The sequence below is a fragment of the Acanthisitta chloris genome, unplaced genomic scaffold (genome assembly GCF_000695815.1).
Source record: "Acanthisitta chloris isolate BGI_N310 unplaced genomic scaffold, ASM69581v1 scaffold22195, whole genome shotgun sequence".
NCBI lineage: Eukaryota > Metazoa > Chordata > Aves > Passeriformes > Acanthisittidae > Acanthisitta > Acanthisitta chloris.
The window spans coordinates 1-20,202 of NW_008674548.1; the positions used below are offsets into that span (position 1 = coordinate 1).

Here is a 20,202-nt window from a genome sequence, read left to right on the forward strand (position 1 = left end):
GGAGGTTGGATGCGGTTAGGTCGCGTTTAAACCTGCCGCTGTCACTGCTGGCTCCGACCCCGCCGAGTCAGCCACTCCAGGGCAGGCTGCCGACCCCACGTGGGTCTCAGCGTTCGCTGGGGAACGGAAAAAATGTCAGAAAATGGTCTTAATAATCCTTTGCTGCATTAACAGGCATTTTATAAGTATAAATTTCAGGGCAGTCATAGCTGTTAGGGAGAGCTTTTTGAACACACATGTTACAGAGATGCCCGGCTATCTTTCTTGCTTTTGGTGGTATTGTGCTTGACCCTGCGTGACTCGTCCGATGATAGCAAGTCAGTTCAACTGCTGTTTTTTCTGGTAGATGTTTCATGTAGTGTACGAGTCAGTTTGTTTTGTGAGTAACATATAAACATCCAGAAATGGGCGGAACTATCAGGATCGTTATCCTCCTAGTGAGCTTTTAGAAGATGGTCAAGCTAATGGGCAATATTAAGGGTTATTTAAGCATTTTCTGCTGATGACAGCTTATGTGTATATGTGTGTGTGTGTGTGTGTGTGTGTGTAGCAATTGCCAGTATATTTTATGAAGTTTTTTTCAATGCCCCTAATGTCACATAGAAATTGTGGTTTTGTTTTTGTTTTGTTTTGTTTTTGTTATTAGAGCTATTCTGCTAATTGAAAAGGAGACAGAAAATAGATGTCCACGCCTACAGACCCTGGCGCCATGCCTCATCCTGGTCCTTCTCCTGGACCAGGACCTTCACCTGGACCAATTCTAGGACCTAGCCCAGGACCAGGGCCATCTCCTGGCTCAGTTCACAGCATGATGGGGCCGAGTCCTGGTCCTCCCAGTGTCCCGCATCCAATGCCGACAATGGGGCCCACTGATTATCCACAGGAAGGCATGCACCAAATGCATAAGGTAATAGTCTGTTACAAGTGAACTTCTTTTTTCCTAGAATTCTCTTCACTGATGAAAAAAACCCTACTTAAACTACATTTAGACCTGCATATTTGTTATTACACATCATGTGTCACCTGCAAAACTTCAGCTACACTCCTACTTCTGTCTCTAGTTATTAAGATTTTGTATAGATCAGATTAAACACAGTTTCCTTGTTCTTAGTAGACTGCTTTGAACTATAGAGTTAGTAGTTTGCAAATCTTGATTTGTAAACTGAACTTTTCAGTAAGGTAAATTTACCAGGGAGAAAGAACGAATTATAGTGTTAAAGCCTTAAGGTAGACCATTCTAACCACTTTTTTTCCCTTCTTATTTCTTCTTGTCTGTTTGGACATACCGTGATTTTTTTTCTGGGGTACTTTTTAGTTTCACATTAAATTGTTCTTTTTTTAAAAACTAGTATTTCCGTGTCTTGAAGGATTTGTGCTTACAAATTTGTTTACTCTTCCATATTGATGAAAAATAAGGTTTAGGAGTTATTGCATAAAACATGTCAATAGTTGGACTTCCGTGGTTGGTGTTATACACCATGTATACGTGCATGTGTACTTCAACTATCATTAGTGTCTTTTACTTTGAGGAAATACTTGTGTGGAAATTCCTTTATGAGAACAGTCTCTATGTATTGTCATTTTTGTTTCGTTGTATTCCAGAGATTTGGAGCTTGGGATAATTTCAGTTTCACTGATGTTCTACTCAGAAATAAGTAGTAACATCTTATGCAGCCAAGATACTGAAAATATTTTGGTAGCTTGTTGATTCCACTTGGAGTTATGTGCACATAGAGAAAATAAACTTATAATAAAAGTAGTTTAAAAGTAATACGAACATATTTTATTCTTCATCATGAACTGGCCTACTTTTCATGTTGATATTGTCACATATGTATCAGTTTCATTCATTAAAACGATGTCCAGTCACTAGGGATATGGCTCTGCCATCTTTTACATGAAAAACTGTGTAGTTAGCATTTCTAGTAGCACCAAGACAGCTGAAGTGAAGGAGGCCATGATCTGGCTGCCCATTTGTACTGAGCTGTTGTAAAGTACATGCAGTAACTAGAAATTTTGTATTTGAATCTTGAAGCATGTGACTTAGCTATCAACCATATTAGACATTTGCAATTGACATTTCCTTGTTTGTAGGGTCAGTGACAGCCCAAGCTTCCAGATCTCGTGTCATCAAACTTCATAGCTAGAATTCCTATGCCCTTCACTTCTCTGATTTCTTTCTGTTTTTAAGAGATTCTGTTGCTGTAGAAGAAGAGGGTGGCACCAGGGATTTTTCATAGAATGGTTGAATGCTCCACACATTGTTCTTAACTGATATATCCTGTTATATCAGCCATTTAATCCTATGTTAGTATTAGAAACAAACCCAACAAATGTCATCCCACAGAGTTCTTTTAGAGATTTCAGAAAGCATCTCACAAAGTTCTGTGAGCCAGAGTAGAAATTCTCCCATTGAGGTGGCATTTAAATGTTTTGAAAAACACGCCATGAAGAGTTTGAATAGCTAATTCAAAGATGACCAGTCAGTGTAGTTACAGTAAATTACTTTCCCTTTTCTGTACCTTGATTTTGATAATGGGACAAAGGCTGTAATTTCGCAGGCCTTAGTTTCAGTAGCAACAGCCTCTTTGTCCACTAGGTTACCACTTCACAGGTTCCAGCTAGAAAATGGGTCTGTTGAGCTGATATAGATGAAAAAAAAATAGAAAAATTAAATCTTGGTTAATTTTTCAATCTAGATGAGGTTTTGTGTCTGTTTTTCTGTGCAGTCTCAGAAATAGTGTATTGTGATAACTGGTGAAAGAGTCTGTTTAAGAAATGCTGTGGGAAGGTGCCTCAACTATTTTGCAAATATTACTTAAGTGTTGTTCCATGTAATTAAAAAACTGGTCAGCCACCTGCAGTTTGGCCAGATGAACATTTTCTCTCTGTTTTGTGCTATGTAAAGCAGTTTGACTTTCAAGTCACGACATAACACTTTTTTTTTCCTAATGATATGCAGTAAAAGTGGGAGATTGCACGAAAAGTGTCCTGGTTGCACAATTGCTTGTGGGGTAACATCCCATGTGTGCAATGGGATGTGGTTCTTTTAAAATTCACAAAGTAGTGAAACACCTTTGTTACATGTTAGATGTCTGACTGGCTTATAAGCAATAATATAATGCATAGAAGTCTTTAAAAAATCCGAAGTATCAATACATAAGACACTGAAATTAATACTAATAAATCAAAATTCCTAAAGTATGTTTACATAACCATGTTAATATGAAACTTAAAGACTGTGTATTCACTTAGGAACTAGAAAAACATTCCTCAGGAAAATTTGCTATTGATTTACATAATGCAGTTTTGACAGAAACAATAAATTCACTCTCTCTCGCTAGTTTCTTAAGTAGTCTTTAGACTATCAATCACATTTCCAGGAAAATGCTTCCAGTTCCAAATTCTACTGAAGTGTATCCTGGATGCATAACAGCTACATTTAAGCAGAAGTACTTAAGAAGTCTGTCAGGGGTAGTGCTAAATGGACAAACCGTAACAGTCTCAGAGAGTCTCATGAGGGAAAAATACTTGGAAGATATTAAAAGAAAGCATTGTTACAGTGGTTGCCCTAATCTTACTTTTTCTTGGCATCCACATTCGAGCTCCTCTGGAGGCAGAACATGAGGTTACGTGGTTTTAATCTGAACTGTAGAGCTTTTGATATGGTCCCCTACAACATCTTTTTCTCTAAATTGGAGAGAGGTGGATTCAGTGAGCAGACTGGACTGCTCAGATGGATAAGAAAGTGGCTGGATGATCGCATCCAAAGGGTAGTGGTTAATGGCTCAAAAGTCCCAATGGACATCAGGGTCAAGTGGTGTCCCTCAGGGGTCTCTGCTGTGACCGGTGTTACTTAGTATGTGCATTAATGACAAAGGGACCGAGTGCAGCTTCAGCAGATTTGCAGATGACACCAAGCTGAGTGGTGCACTTGACACCCCTGGAGGACAGGATGCCATCCAGAGTAACCTGGACAAGCTCAAGAAGTGGGCCCATGGGAATCTCATGAGGTTCAAAAAGACCAAGTGCAAGGTGCTGCATCTGTGTTGGGGAAACTCCCCATAGCAATTCAGGCTGGGGGATGAACAGATAGAGAACAGCCCTGCTGAGAAGGTCTTGGGTGTGCTGGTGGATGAGAGGCTGGACAGGAGCCAGCAATGTGCACGGGCAGCCCAGAAAGCCAACAGTGTCCTGGGCTGCATCAAAAGCAGCATGGGCAGTAGGTCAAAGGGCAGAAGCACTGTGCTGTGCTCTGGTGAGACCCTATCTGGAGTACTGCATCCAGCTCTGGGGCCCTCAGCACAGGAAGGACATCGATCTGCTGGAGCGAGTTCAGAGGAGGCTGCTGAGATGATTAGATACTGAGCACCTCTCCTATGAGGAAAGGCTGAGAGAATTGGGATTGTTCAGCCTGGAGAAGAGAAGGCTTTGTGTTGACCTAGTTGCAGCCTTCCAGTACCTAAAGGGAGACTGCAAGAAAGATGAAGAGGGATATTTTGTAAGAGCATGTAGTGACAGGAGAAGGGGGAACGGCTTCAAACTGAACAAGAGTTTGAAAACTGCCCCGCTCTGGAAGTGGTCAAAGCCATTTCTATACTGTGAGGGTAGTGAGGCGCTGGAGCAGGTTGCTCAGAGAAGTTGTGTGTGCCCCATCCCTGAAAGATTAGGCCAGGCTGGATGAGGCTCTGAGCAACCTGGTCTACTGAAAGATGTCCCTGTCCACTGCAGGGGGGTTGGAATTAGATGTCCTTAGAGGTCCCTTCCAACCTCAGCCATGTTTCTGTGATAGAGCCTTCTGTACACTCTTATCCACCAGCCAGGCCACATGATTTTAACTGCTTAACTCTTAGCTATGACAACAGTATAGCTTTTCAACTTGCATGGTTCTCACATGGGGGGTGGATAGAGTGCTGTAGGCTCTTGGTTTATTTTCACTTCCATTTAATTGTAACTTGGTGCATAATCATTTGCAAATTTATAATGGGATGTACTGTAAGTGATTACTGACTGTGAAAGATTATGATGTCATGGGCAGTATTACTGTTTTTGGTGAGAGAAACAGTGAGAGAAAAAATTCTTTTCACAAAAGTTGTAGCTTTTACTAAATACATTAGTTGTTCATTTAAATGTGAACAGAGGGCAAACAGTTTCTCATTTCAGACATTGTCTAACGATCTGTGCACATTAGACATTCTTAGAATCGCAGAAGTCCTGTCATGGTCTGGGAAATAACACCTTTTTATCAACAGGCATGTTCCCTGTATTATTTTTGTTGTATGTGTTTACATTAGTGGAAGAAGGAAATATTGCTGTCAGCCTTGAAAAATCAACAGAGAGCTCATGCAAAATGGTGCTTTAGTGATTTGTAAGAGGTTAATGGAGTTGTTGGCCAATTTTCTACTGCAAAGACAGCCACAGTCATGTTGCAACCACATATCCATGGTGCATTCATTTATACTGTGTAGTGTGTGGCAGTTACATGAGAACACATTGCTGTTTGGTCTGTGTAATTTTGTTGGTTTCAAGAATGCATGGTCTAGAAGAAATCTAGTTTGATGCTTTATCTCAGTCTTTGATTTTAAGGCTGTTCTTTTGTTTTTTTAAGAAGGTGAGTTTAAACAAAAAAAAAGTCATCATAATCTGACAGTTTACCTGGAAATAGATCAAATTGTGATGCAATACTGTCTGTGACAAGACCTTAGTTACTAAATTCAGAGTAAAAGAGGTGTAGGCTAAATGTTCCTTATGCGTTAGATATTACGTAAGTCTGCCACGTCTGTAGGTGTGTGCTTGCATACAGTTGAAGTGCATCCCTCATTTTATTTTCTAGAAACACTATTTGTATATATGGCCTGTTCAGTGCTTGCCCTTACTTAGGAGGACCAGTCAAAATAGTAATGTCGGCTCAAAGTTGAATATATATCAACTTTGTGTTGCTATCTGTTCTGTCATATAAAAAGAATAAATTTAAGAAGTACCCTGAGCTGATGATAGTGGGACTTTATTGGTAGTATAGGTGACGTTTCATATCCCAACAATGCCATTGTGGAACACAGCTTTAATAATTTAATAATTTATTCGTAAGATACCTTCTGTAATTTTTAACCTGTTGCATAGATTTGAAGTTATCATGAATGCTGTAACTGTGCAGTGATTCAAAAAAGTTATGAAAAAATAACTGCTATTGAGTTCTTGTAATACACTGCTGTTCCCTATTTTTTGAGTCAGTAGAGGTGCTTTTAGATGAAATATATTCTTGGAAGTATCAGTCTCTGCATATATTAGCAAAACTGATCATTGAAACTAATTTTGGCTTCAGAGAAGTTTATGCCATCTTATCTTTTGTATCTTTGCTAGTAAAAAACGGATTAATGAGTTCTACCTTTCCTAGTCTGTTTGTAATGTATTTAATTTTCTTTCTTTTTCACAGCAGAATTTCTGTAAACATGCAGAAGCAATCTCCTTTCAGGCTAAATTTAGACTCTCTTCTATTAGATGTGAAGCAGTTAGTTTGCCATGGTTGTTTTTCTATTTTTGTGTTGTTTTTTTTTTTTTTTTTCAAATACTTACCTTACAAAAAACTCCTCTTTCAATCCATTTTTTCCATACAAGCATTCCTTCAATTGATGTGTTTTTGTATGGTCATGTCTTTACCTACCTGTTCCTGTTTGTTTGGTGTTTTGGGGTGGTTTTTTTTAAGTCTTCTTCATGAAAGACCACATACTTGTTTTTCTCTGCTGCTCTTTGTCAACACCAGCTCCTTTCCCCACCCTGTCTGTGCTGGTGCTTCTGATGGGTGCATGCTGTGTCCCACCTTAGTCCTGTCAGAGCTGCCTGCATTCACAGAATTTTCATGGTCACCACCCAGTAGTGCAGTGAAACCCTTGCTTGCAGTCACACCACAAACGTGTACAGCTAGTCTTCTCTTCTGGAAATCAGGTCAAATTTCCTGCACAGTGTGACCTTTTCTTGGTGGCCCTAAGGATTTAGTTCTTGACATGTACCATGACAAAATACGAATGGATCCAGTTTTACAGGTGTTTCAGTTTCTGTAGAGCTTGGTCAGGCAAAATGTGAACTGAGTATCCTCTTCTGCGTTGGTTATCTTTGTAAGTAGGGATGAAGAGAGAGGGAGGGATCTTCATGCCTCAGGAAAGGGCACTGGAATTTACTTGGTTAGCAAAGTGGAGCTGTTCATTATGTGTCAGTCATCTGTCTGTACTTTTGTATCCGTATCCCAAGTTCTAGTAAACAAAAATAGCTTCTTGAGTAGTGGGTATTTTTCTGATACAAGTTCTTTTCACAGATATTTTTGTACTGTCATGACAATATAAATATTGTCATGACAACTAAGTGATTTGATGAAACATGAAAAATCCATTTTAGCTTTCTATAAGTTTCCTTCTTTTAACCCATAGTTCTAATAAAAAATGATTCTGAAATGCAACAGCAACAGAATCTGTGTTTTTAAAGGTACTTTCAGTCAGATCTGATTATTGCAATGGAAAGTGGCAAATTTATATGAAGGGTTTAAAATGGAAATTTAGAATATTTGTCCTTTGTAGAAAGGATGATCTTTGTTCAGTTCTGCTTAAAATTGAGTAATGTGCAACAAATTACTCAAAAAGAAGAAATGTGACACTTTCTTGTCTGTGAGTTGATGTAGCTTCTTGCACACTGTTACTAACTCTATGTGTTTTCCACTGGAGTAAGTTATTTTAACTCTCTTTGTAAAAATAATTCTCAATAAGTAGGTGTGCATTTAGAGAAAACAGTCTGCAAGGTCTCCATTCACAGTAGGGTTTGCAAGAACAGTGTTTGGTGTGTATGTGTTACAGAGAAGGGCAGAGCTGCATATTTCTGTAGAGAGGTGCTAGGTAAGTGGTCCAGTCTGTGCCTTCCTAATACAAAGCCTTTCAGAGCTCTAAGTTTGAAGTTAATAACCTTAATCTCTTCCCTAGTTAGGGATCTGATGTAGTTTTTGGTTTCAGGTAAAACTTCATAGTTTTCATAAGATACCTTGTGTTGTTACTTTCTCGTTACTTTCACTTTCAGAGTCCTTCAGTTTCCATTGTGGAGCCTTTTTCAGTGCCCAGCATGTCTTGGGAATGTTTTTCTGACCCCAAACTGTCTTTCCTTTACACTCTAAAGAAGGCATTTAGACCTCTTTTGCATTCAAGTACCATGGGAGCTGTAGTTTTTGAGGTGACAGGAGCTGTAGGGAACACAGGTATTATTTTCCCTTCCTTGACTGCCTATCCTAGTTTTTTCCTGCAAGGAAGAGGTTACCTCCTGCAATGTCATCTTTGTTTTTGAAGTGAAACAGCATTTGGGACATTCCAGTAGAGCAGTGACTGAAAGGGCAAAGTTTGAGCTAAAAATAACTCAAGCCAAGCCACAGGCTGTACTTTCATAAGTTGGTGTGTGTTACACTGCTTTGTAATATGAGGTTAATACAGTTCATGTGTTTGTATTCAGACAGTTTGCCTCCCTGACATTGCCAAACAGTTCATAAGGAGAAAGAAAAGGCAAAAAGGAAACACAGGGGGCAAGCAGTCTAATAGTGTTCTGTGCTTACCCAGATGTGTGGTTCCAGGGTAAAGGTTCCCATTGTATTTATTCTGAATGACTGCTAGGAGAAGTTTTTAACTCTTCATGCATTTGTTTGGATTTTTCTAGTTGATTTATATACTATCTCTGTGTAAATACTTACTTTGTTTTCACAGTCGATTGATGGCTTGCACGAAAAAGGAATGGTTGAAGATGTTCACTGTGGCTCCATGAAGAGTATGCGACCACCTCACCCTGGAATGGGCCCACCACAGAGTCCAATGGACCAGCATAGCCAAGGTTTATCCATACTGTATATGTTGTATGATTTCAGAGCCCCTTTGTTCCACAAAGAGTCAGTAGCTCCATGTAACAGATCTCCAAATATTTCCCCTCAGATTTGTTTGGAAAGGCTGAACTGATACCACAGGGCAGGGCAAATAACTGAATCCCCTTGCTTTCTGGAGTGTCTGTCAGTCATATATTGGAAAAAAGCTAAGGTTCAGATCTGGCTGGGGCAAGTAATTGGAGTAAGTCTAGCACAGATTTCAGTTCACGTCTCTAAAAAAAAACCCCACTTACTTATTTCCTGTCTTATGTGGCTGTTGTAAATGTAAATGCATTAGAATATGATGTATTTTAATTCTTTGGTGAAGAAATTACAACAGAGAAGAACCCAAGCGAAACTGGAGATAGGTTTTTTATTATCTGCAGTGTTTGGTCAAGTGCTGATCAAAGTTCTTTCCGATGTTTTTTATGGCAGAAAATAGAAACACATTGCTTCGTGCCTTCTTTGTGTCTTTCTGTTTGCAGCCTAAAAGGTCACACATTCTATGAGCAGCTGGGTCTGTTGGAGATTTCACTGGTAACACCTACTAGTATTCATAAGTTCAGCAGAGAAGGCTTTGATTATTGCCTGATTAATTATATTACAGCAACACCTGATGAATACCAAACAAAATTAGGCTCTTGGTGTGACACACTGTAGAAATCTGTTAAGAGATGGTCCTTGTTTGTTGTATTTATGTGTTTGCTACATAGGATAATAGAAATGCTGGAAGGAAAAAACAGGTACAGATCAGCAAAGTGACAGCCTGAACTGCTTTGTGACTTTTCAGTGGGTTGTGATTGGAACATAAGCCTGTAATTTGTCAGCTAAATCCCAGTTTGGGACCTTGATCATTGGAAAGTAATGTTTTTCCATTGAACCTGTCAATATCAGTTCAGTAAAATAGGACTGACTTTGCAGAGATACATTCTTCATCACTTAAAACTTTCCCATTGATTTCAATGAGATGCAAACATGATCATCTGAGAGAAAAAATTTACTTGTGTTTGCATTCAGAGGATTTTGCTTGTCATGAAATGAACAGAGCACTTAGTTTGAAGGTGAAGATGGATCAAATTATGGGCTGAAAATACAAGTGCATAAGTTGCAAATGCTTCAAATACAAGTAGCTCTTGAGTTGTTTTCTTCTTTTTACTGCTGACTGAGATCAGACTTCCAGGTTACGTTGCTCTGCAAAAAACTGATGGTATTTGTAGCAGTTGTGTCAGGTGCAAGACTACAGATCTCTGCTCCCTTTTTGGTGCATTCTGGCAACTGTTACAAGGTAAACAGAGGAAACTGGAGTTCTGTTGTGGAGCAGGCTTTTCAAAGAAATGGTTGAAAAACACCCCACACGTTTATGTTTCAAATCCTTCTCTTGATATTATAGAGAAACTTTTTAGCTTTCTTTGCCTCTGTCTTCTTTTTTTCTTGTTCTTACACAACTGTCTTTTCTACAAAGTGTGGTGATGGCATTTGAGGCTGTTCTGATGCTTATTGAGGAAAGTCTCATCTATTAACCTTGTGTTTTATCCCCATTAGTGTACAGATCCAAGATAGAAAATAATGTTCTTAATGGCCTTCAATGTGGATGCTTCTGTGTGATTCCCCACAACATGAGAGTCATGTAGGACAGTTGTGTTTTTACAAGTTTTATGGAAATGGGCAATGTGGTAAAAGAGAGGGAGTTTACCCATATCCACACTCATTACAAGAGGACAGTAGGAGTTCTCTGAGAATCTATGTAAAGATGCTTGGTAACTCTTTTGATCTTGGCAAAATCTTTGATTGCATATGGTATGTTGTTAGAAACCAAGGCTTACTATAAGGTTTACTTCCTTGCAGATGTCTGATAGTTGAGCTTACAGTACACAGCTGTGTACAATTTTTAACAATTTGAATGCTGAATAGCAATGACACCTCATTAGTTCTGTGTCTTTTTTTTTTCATGTCTTACTGTTTGTGGGCCTCAAATTGAAGTAGATAAATATGCAGTAATTACTACTATTTTGGGATGTTTGGGGGAAAGTAGTTGAAGAAGTTCAAAGCCCTGGGAAATGGATCACCCTAAACTTCTTCCATTAGTTTCAAAGTTCAAGCAGTATGTCCATGTATCAGTTAAATACTGGTCTTGGTAAAATCAAAGAATGTTGTCTGTCTTTTAATTCCATATGACATTGTCTGTAATTCAGACTATTGAGAATAGTATTATGGAAAAATCACAGCATCTCAGAAACATAGTATGATTTGAGTTGGAAGAGGACCTTTAAAAGCCATGTAATCTAACCCCCTTGCAGTGAGCACGGGCATCTTCAACTAGATCAGGTTGTTCAGAGCCCTGTTCAAACTGACCTTGAATGTTTCCAGAGATGTGGCATCTACCACCTCTCTGGACAACCTGTGCCAGTGTTTCACCAACCTCATAATAAAAAATGTCTTCCTTATAACGAGTCTGAATCTACCATCTTCTGGTTTAAAACCGTTTCCCCTTGCCCAGTCACTACAGGTCCTATTAAAAACTCTCTTTTCATCTTTCTTACAAGCCTCCTTTAAGTATTGAAAGGCCACAGTAAGATTTCCCTGGAACCTTCACTTCTCTGGGCTGAGCAACCCTAACTCTCTTAGCCTGTCTTTGTAAGAGAGGTGTTACAGTCCTCTGATCATATTCATGTCTCTTCTGTGGTCCTGCTCTAACTGATCCATTTTTCCTGTGCTGAGGGCTCCAAAGCTGGATGCATTACTTCAGGTGGGGTCTCACTGGAGCACTGTAGAGGGGCAGAATCACCTCCTACAATCTGCTGCCCATGGGTCTTGTGATGCAGGCCAGGATGTTCTTGGCTTCCTGGGCTGCAAGCACACGTTGCTGGGCTGTGTCAAGCTTCATGTCCACCTGCCTGTACCCTAAGGCCTTTCTTGGCAGGGCTGCTCTTAATGCCTTCATCCCCCCAGCCTGTACTGGTACTGGGGTCTGCCTCTAGGCCTATGCAGAACCTTGCACTTGGCTGTATTGAAACTCACGAAATTCAGTAGTCCAACTTTTGGAGCTGCTCTAAGTTCATCTGAACTGCATAAAGTCAGCATTTAGTCTGAAAAATTATATATAACTATGATACAAATATAAATACATTGTTTTTATGTGCTAGTCAAACAGATTTACTATTATTTTTGTGGTGATTGTAAGGTAAATTGGTAATAAGGTAAATTGAATAAGGTAAATTAAAATGTGGATGGTTGTGATACAGTACTTTGTGCAGTGCAGTATTTGTGCAGTTGTCAGGAAAAAGGATCCTGGCCCATGTGTAGGGTTCCTCTATGCATCATTAAATCGAGTACCAGTAATGATAGACAAAACTTTTTCTGCCTGAGTTATTAAGGGTGTCTGATTTGTAACTGTATGGAGTTGTGACTTAAGAGAAAGATACCTCTAAGTAAAATTAATATAATTTACTTTAACTTTATTAAGATAGTTAAGTGACAGATTATAAACTTAACTATAACCAGAAGATGATCATCCAATTGCGTATGTGTCTAGTTATTCTTGTAGAAGTCTGCTTTGGTTCAGTGCTGTTTAATGTATTTGTGATCCAGAAAAAAGTTTAAAATAAACACTGGTAGAATTTGCAGATTAGCACAGAGGTTTAGGAATAATTAAGGAACAAGTTGGTTACAAAGGCTAATCGGAATGTCAGGAGAATGTACTTCTGTCTCTGGCATAGATTTTATCACAGCTGGCAGCATTGGAGTTTACTGTGTAGTGGTGTAAACTGTGTCATACAAAGCAGAAAAGATGAAAAGAGATTTGGTTATTCTGGCAGGCTTAAAAATGTGTTGACATGTACAGTGTTTTGAGCCATGAGAAGGAGTATACTTAATACCTGCATACAGAAGCAGGGGCATATCAATTGAGGAGTTGTATCATCTTTTTAAATGAATTAGCTGAGGGCTGTATCCTAGTATTGTATTCCATTCTAGTATTTGCAGTTCAGAAAGATGTTGAGAAAGGTTTAAGGTAGCATTAAATATTTGAAGCATCTTTTTGTATGAGGAGAAGCTGAGTGAGCTGAAACTTCATAGTCTGAAAAAGAGAAGGGTTGGAAATACCTGATGGGACAGAGTGATGAAGATGGAGCCAGAATCTTCGCAGTGAGTGTCAGTGACAGAAGATGAGACAGTTGGTACAAACTGAACACATGAAATTCAATTGGGACATAAAGAAACATGTTTTTACTGTAAACGTGTCCGAACAACACAGTAGGTTGTCCAGAGAGCTTGTCTAGTTGCTTAATGAAGATAATTAGCCTTTGGACAAAGATTACCCAAGTATCTGTGTAGTCTTCATAAAATACTGGTGTTCCTTGAGATCTGAGGGGAATAGCTGCGATAAATACATAGGCCATAGTCTTTCTGTATGCAGTTTACAGTTGGAAGTGATCACAAAATGAGATTTCATGTAAATGTTGAATGTTCCAATAGTGGTCTTTCTACTAATTTTTTTGAAGACATACGTCTGACAGAAGACTGTCTCTAAGTACAAAAGCAAAAGTTTTTGATCTGTTCTTGACAAGTTTATAAAGAGCAATAGTTATTTTTTTTTATATAAAGTTTGTTCCTAAAATGTGGATGATAAATTAGAAATAAACTGCCAAACGGCACATGTAGTTGTAGATACCTAAATCAAGTATGCAGTTGTGAATGTACAAGAAGAAACTGATACAGAATTTTGGCAGCAATGATTCTTATAGTCTATGTTAAGAAATATTTAACTGACCCTTTTTTGAGGTGAGATGAATGATTGGCAAATCAGAAACGTTTCAACACTAAAGCAACAAGAACTTTGTCATTTTGCTTAAGTGTCTGTTCGCTGTTTGAATAGCAATTGCTATTCTGAGATTTTTGTATTTTTTAGCAACAATTACTAAGTTCCAGCATAGAACTTTATTACTTTTATTCTGGATTTATTATTTTTTTGGTGCTCAGCGAAATGCTAATGATGCAGAAAGAATGTGTTACTAGCTCAGACAGATTGTCACATTTTTATTGCTGACTGCCATAGGATGATTTTCAGAAGTCTGACAGTAATTTATGGGGAAAACCACTATGAATTGGTATCTTTCTCCTCAACAGTTACTCAACAGGAACTCAACAGTTCCTCTCTGAAATCGCCCCAGCATTTTCCTTTCAAATAGTGTACCAATTTACCAGGGTCCTGTAGTTGCTTAGGGGTGAAATCCCAAACCATCAGAGGAGAGAAGTACTCCAAATACTGGGCCATATCCTCCCACCTTCGATGCCACTCATGATTATCCACCCTTGGGGTAGTTCTCTGAATGACCCTCCTAAAAGTGTTTTTTGCAACTCTAAACATGGTTCAGACTACATTGAGGAGACCTGGCAGACGTAGCACCACGGTCACACTTACCTTAACATCCAAAGGAAGTTCAAAATTCTTAAGAGCTGTTGTAACAAACCTGAAGGAGGAAAAGTGGGTAAAAAGCTGAGGAAAATCATCCTCCCCAGTTCTTCCCACTGACTGGGTACGATATCAGTGATTTCCCACAGGGGGCGCCCTGAGTGCAGGAGACCAACACTGAATACACAGACAAAATGACCCTCATTGTGCTTGATGTTATCCTGTCATATGCTGATATTACACGGTACAGCAGCAAAACAATCCTGATCCTCCTCCCTGCTTTGAAATAAAACATCACAAGGAGCCCATAGTGCATACACGGGAGTACATACAGGGTGAGGAACCACAGTCATTGAGCAGACAATGCAGCATTGTGATTGGTGGCCCTGGACCTGGTACAGCAAATGCCTATTGCAAATTCGTTTCCAAACCACTCTCATCAAATGCTCTTAACCCTTCGAGTCTCACGTTGGGTGCCAAATGATGCTGTCATGGTTTAGGAGTGGTATTCCCTGATTTAGAGTTCCCACTGAAACCCCCCTGACTATGCGTCTCTTGCTCCCTCCCTCCCTCCCAGTGGGATGAAGGGAATTGGAGGAACAAGAGGTCAAGATCAGGGGTTGATATAAGAATAATTTACTAAGAAACAGCAATGAAGTAAGAAAATGAACAATAACCACTGAATTACTGACAGAGTGTACCAGGCAGATGAACTACTCACACATGATCACTTCCCACGTGGAACCCGGCGCCCCCCATCCACACACACTGACCTTGCCCACCTGAACTGGTGCCAGAACAAAGGGTACCCCCTGCCCCTTCTGTCCCCTCTGCGTGGTGTGAGGTGGTATGGAATAACCCCAGGGTCCTAATGTGCCCTTCTTGGCTGCTGCAAAAGTTAACCTTGCCCTGGCCAGAAAACAGAACCAGGGCAAGGGCCTGTAGAAGTGAATGGGTATTCCTTAATGTGTAGATCAAAAAGCTTCTCTGAAGTTCTAGTGAAACAGTACCTCATGCTTCTATATTGTATTTAATGCTTTAGTTTGTCTTACTCCTAATGTGAGGGTAGTCATTATCTTAAGGAATTACTGGACTAAATAATTATTGTTCTTCTCAAAGAATAGGTCCTGAGGCTATCTTGATATCCCAGGGAACTTCAAATTGCACTTTTGTCCTTCTGTCTTCACTTGATAGATACATTTTTGTACTCAATGTACTGTTAAAGAAATTTGATGGAATTTAAATTTGACTAGCCAGATAGGTAAGTTTGTGATTCTTTTACTTGTTCTAGGTTATATGTCTCCACACCCATCTCCACTGGGAGCACAAGAGCACGTGTCCAGTCCAATGTCTGGAGGAGGTCCAACACCACCCCAGATGACTCCCAGTCAGCCAGGACCTATTATACCAGGAGATCCACAAGTTATGAATCAGCCTAACAGAGGACCTTCCCCTTTCAGCCCTGTACAGCTGCATCAGCTGCGGGCTCAGATTCTGGCATACAAAATGTTAGCTAGAGGTCAGCCTTTACCAGAAAACCTCCAGCTTGCTGTTCAAGGCAAGAGGACCCTGCCTGGCATTCAACAGCAGCAGCCTCCCAGTGCCTTCAACAGACAGTCTGGTAAGTGAATCCTTGGTAAGGGTCATTGCTCAGGTAATTCTAGAAGTTCTGTCTGTAGTAGATTAAGAAATGAGTGCTGTGCTGGGCTATAATTTGGGACTGTATGCTGTCATCAAAGTGAACAAACAGCATGGCCTTTGGTTTTAAGCTTGAGCAAGTGCATAAAATGTACCTTTTATTAACAGGATATTCTCAAAATTAAAATAAAATTTATTTCACTGTGCAATGCTGTGTCTGTCCTGATGATGCTTGACAGGTTTAGAATCATACTTTATTGATAGCAATTTTACTGTTTTTCTTAGAGTGGATTTTTCAGTCTCTTGTCACTATGCAGAGAAGTAGATAAATAATCTGGAGTGAGTCAACTGTTTAGTTTGTTCAAAGTAAAACTATGTATAGTGTGGTATCAAGTGAAAAACATAAGGAAGAGAAAATACTTTTTTCCTAATGGTAATAGATGTTACGGTGTGGTAAGCAAGCACATTTTTGTCCAAAGAAAACTGTGTTATAGTAAACACACTGCACCTTTAGTTTCTGAACACTTCTATTACTGAGTTTGCATTAGAAACTGAGGGTTAAGATGGTACTATTTTCTTTTAAGTAGCGGTTTTAATAATTTAATTGTTTATTTTGGTGGATATGGCTTTGCTACCAAGTAAGTTGGATTTTTTTTCAGGAAACATAATATGCTTCATTACATTTATTTTTTCTGCAACAAAATCTACTTGAAACCTTATTTAATGAAGAAAAATAGTACTTGCCTGAACACCTAGCATGCTAGAAAGCAGAATGATTTTTGAATACTTGGAAATGCTTTGTGTCTTAATAATATTTTTTCTTCTATCAAATTGCAGGTATTGGGTTACATGCAATGAGTGGTGCTGCAGCTGGACCAGGGCCTGCACCGGGGATGCCTGGACATACAACTGCCATTACCCCAAAAACTTGGACTGAAGGTATAGTGGCGAAAAGATGCTGGGTAAATTAAAAAAGGAAGGGTAAAGAGGTATGCAGAAGAATATTGTAACCTTTACTGTGTGCCTAAGATTTCAGTCAGGGAGAGTCTAGCTATTTATTCATCTGTGAATGACCCCCATGAGATTGCTGCAGTTTTTAGGCAGCCTGAACATGAAGCACCTTTTTGCAATCAGAGTGGAATATGTAAGCTACCTGAAGGACACTCATAAAACCAACTTAATAAATTATGTTCTAAGCATGCTTAATTGCAGCAAGCTTGTCTTTCAGCTGTAGTCTTTGCTACTGTAAACAAAAGTCTTCAGATCATGGTAGAATTAGGCTGCCTTTTATTTTTTGAAATTTGTTTGTTTGTGTGTTTGTTTGATTTGAAATCGCATTGTTTTGAACAATCAGTGTAGTCCCTGAGATCAAATGAGCACTGTAACTTTTCCCCCTGGGTGATAATCAGGTTTTGAACCAAATCATTCAGATTTGGGTTTATAGGCTGATTTTATTGTTTGAAAGTAGAGTGAAAGAAGTATTACATTTAAAAGAATTAGACACCCCTAGGAATATATATTGTTTGAGGTTCTGGAGGTACTTTAGAGACATTTAAAAATAAGTGTGTGCAGACTTAAGAATCATACAGGCTACTCATACAGTAGAAAGGCTATGTATGCTTGTGGATAAATCTAGGGATAGTGATGACTTCATGATAGTTAACATAATAACAAATTCTTGTTGTTAGTCAGCTACTTACAACAACATAAAACCAAAATGAAATACTAGTATGTAATCAGAAGTAAAATTGCTTTTCTTGGAGCAATGAATATTTACAATTTTAGTAGAATAGTATAAAAGCTGTCAGTGTTTCTTAAGAGTTTGTCTTACGATTTTAGCAGGCACAGGGCCTTCTAGCTCAGATACTGCTGCCAGAAAATGCTGGCAGGTACACAGCTGCTAGATGAATAGTTTGGTCTAAATAATCCAGTACGCCACAATAATATATCTGTCCTGCAAGGTAACTACAAGTTGCTTACTGTTTGTCTTTTTTCATTACTGTTAGTTTTTTTGTAAGGAGGATTTTGTTTGTCCTGTTTGAAAGTTTTATTTGATGTGTTTTTAAAGATTGTGGTTATGTCTTCAAATTTATTTGCCATTCAGATTGTGCTCCATCACAATTGCGCAGTCATTCAACTTGCATGATTCCCTGAAAGCTGAGACTGCACAGAGGCTTTTGGTGGGCTTGCTTTTTTCCTTACTTTTTATAATCTGAAATGCAGTGTTGCTAAAAACAGAATCTACAGCTTGTGCTCAAGTTCCTTTTCTGAAGTTTGATGCAGATGTGTGAAGGACAAATGGTGATCTCTGAAGAAATCTTTTTATGTTGATTTCAGGATGTTGGGTTTGAACTAAGGTTGATTACAAAGTTCCAGGGGTACTTTGTACTTTCTTCCCTTAGCATTGAGTTACTATGACTCCTCAGACAATTAAGTGACATCTTTATTCTTGCAGTGGGTGTTAGTGAATTTGTGAATGTCTGAATGCAGAGATAGCTTGTTATAATGTCGTACTGAAATCTATGACCCTTAGTGTCTATAAATGACAGTTACTGTTTTCATGTTAACTGAGGTGTTGTTTTTCAAGGTAATTAGAATAGTTGAATTCCTGGAATTTGAAATAAATATGATTAATAGGAGACCATAATGAGACAAAAGCTGTTTATATCTCGTAGGTACTTCTTAGTACAATTGTAGAAAATTTCATATGTCTATGAAGTTCTGATAGAGCTCTAAAATCAGACCTGCTTCTGCTTGATGTTGGGTAGTTATTATAGATGCTTTCTTCTGTGTGGTGCAGAGATAGTGAACAGATGTCATTGGTCGTAAAGTTTCAAGTCTTTTTTGTTTGGACCACTTCTGCCATGTATGGTATACCTGCAATTTAGTATGTCTGTTTTAACACCAGAGTGTAGCCTGTCTTGATGTGCTTTTTCTGGTGATTTTTAAGGTTTAACCCCAGCTAGCTGCGAAGCCCCACGCAGCCTCTCACACACTTCCCCACCAACGGGATAGGAGAGAGAATCAGAAGGGTAAAACCTAGGAAAGCTCAGGGGTTGAGATAAAGATAGTTAAATAGAGAAAGCAAAAGCCACACACACAGGCAAAGCAAACAAGGAATTAGCTTCCCATGGACAAGAGGTGTTCAGCCATCTCCAGGAGAGCAGGCCCCATCTGCTCAGCAATAGCAAAAACATCTCTGCATTATCAACTCTGTGTTCTGCACAAAACCCTGATATAGCCCCATACTAGCCACTGTGAAGAACGTTAATGCTACTTCAGCCTTACCTTCATGTCAGGTCTTCAGAAACCATCTTGGTTTTCTCCCTGCTTTCCATATTTTTCATGTTATGAATTAGTGTTGTTTGTGTTTCAGGCCAAGCCCCAGATATGAGTGTCTCCAATGCACAGCAAAAGCTTCCAGCACCAGCCCCTAGTGGGAGGCCTTCTCCTGCCCCTCCTGCTGCCCAGCCTGCTGCCACCATGCCTGGGCCCTCTGTACCACAGCCACCACCTGGACAACCTTCACCCATTGTCCAGCTGCAGCAAAAGCAGAATCGCATCAGCCCTATCCAGAAGCCACAAGGATTGGATCCTGTTGAAATACTCCAAGAACGTGAATATAGGTAAAAGCAAATAACAAGATTCCAATGCATGTGCAGATTCTTGTTTTTCACTTCCTCAACTGAAACTCCTTGCAATCGACTACTGTAGTGCCAACAGTGTATGCTGAGTTTTCAGAGGGAGGCCATGTCAAAGAGAAGTTCAGAAACCTTAAACCAAACAAGGATTTAATTCTACACAAGTTATGAACTGGTAAAGCATGCTGGCAGTATCATTGCAAACCAGTAAACTTAAAAACAGGCTCAAGGGCTCTGCTGGGTTAGTGTATTATTTGGATACTCCAAACACTGAAAGGTAGGAAATCGAAATGCTTCTAGAGAAGTGCATTTTTTGCAGAAGGTTTCCACTATTGTAAACTAAAGGGAACGTAGAAGAGGACAGTGAGGGTCAAAAGGTTGATGAGTTAGTGGCCACAGCTAAACCAAATTTTATTAGTGCTGATGGGGTTGGCTGGACAACCAAAGAGTAGAGAGAATAGTAAGAATATCATAGCAAGAGGTTTACCAGGTTGACCAGGAAGGATGTTCTTTAAAAATTGCCTCCTGAGTGCTCAAATTAGATAATGAAATTTATTTGTTACAAAGCATAGAGGATGACATTTCTTTTGGTGTTAAAAAGAGAGGTCTTTGCTCTTCACATCAGTGAGCCC

The 20,202-nt window shown here is 39.3% G+C and overlaps 1 protein-coding gene across 1 annotated transcript; it reads left to right on the forward strand.

Moving 5' to 3' along the window:
- Window positions 1-645: 645 nt before the first annotated feature.
- On the forward strand, window positions 646-19,555 carry LOC103802862 (probable global transcription activator SNF2L2; the record flags this gene model as incomplete). The annotated part of the gene is made up of 5 exons (XM_009075394.1): window positions 646-907; window positions 8,730-8,853; window positions 15,583-15,912; window positions 16,767-16,868; window positions 19,306-19,555. Coding segments are annotated over exons 1-5 (1,031 nt in total), but the record flags the coding sequence as incomplete, so codon positions are not given.
- Between the last annotated feature and the right edge of the window lie 647 nt (window positions 19,556-20,202).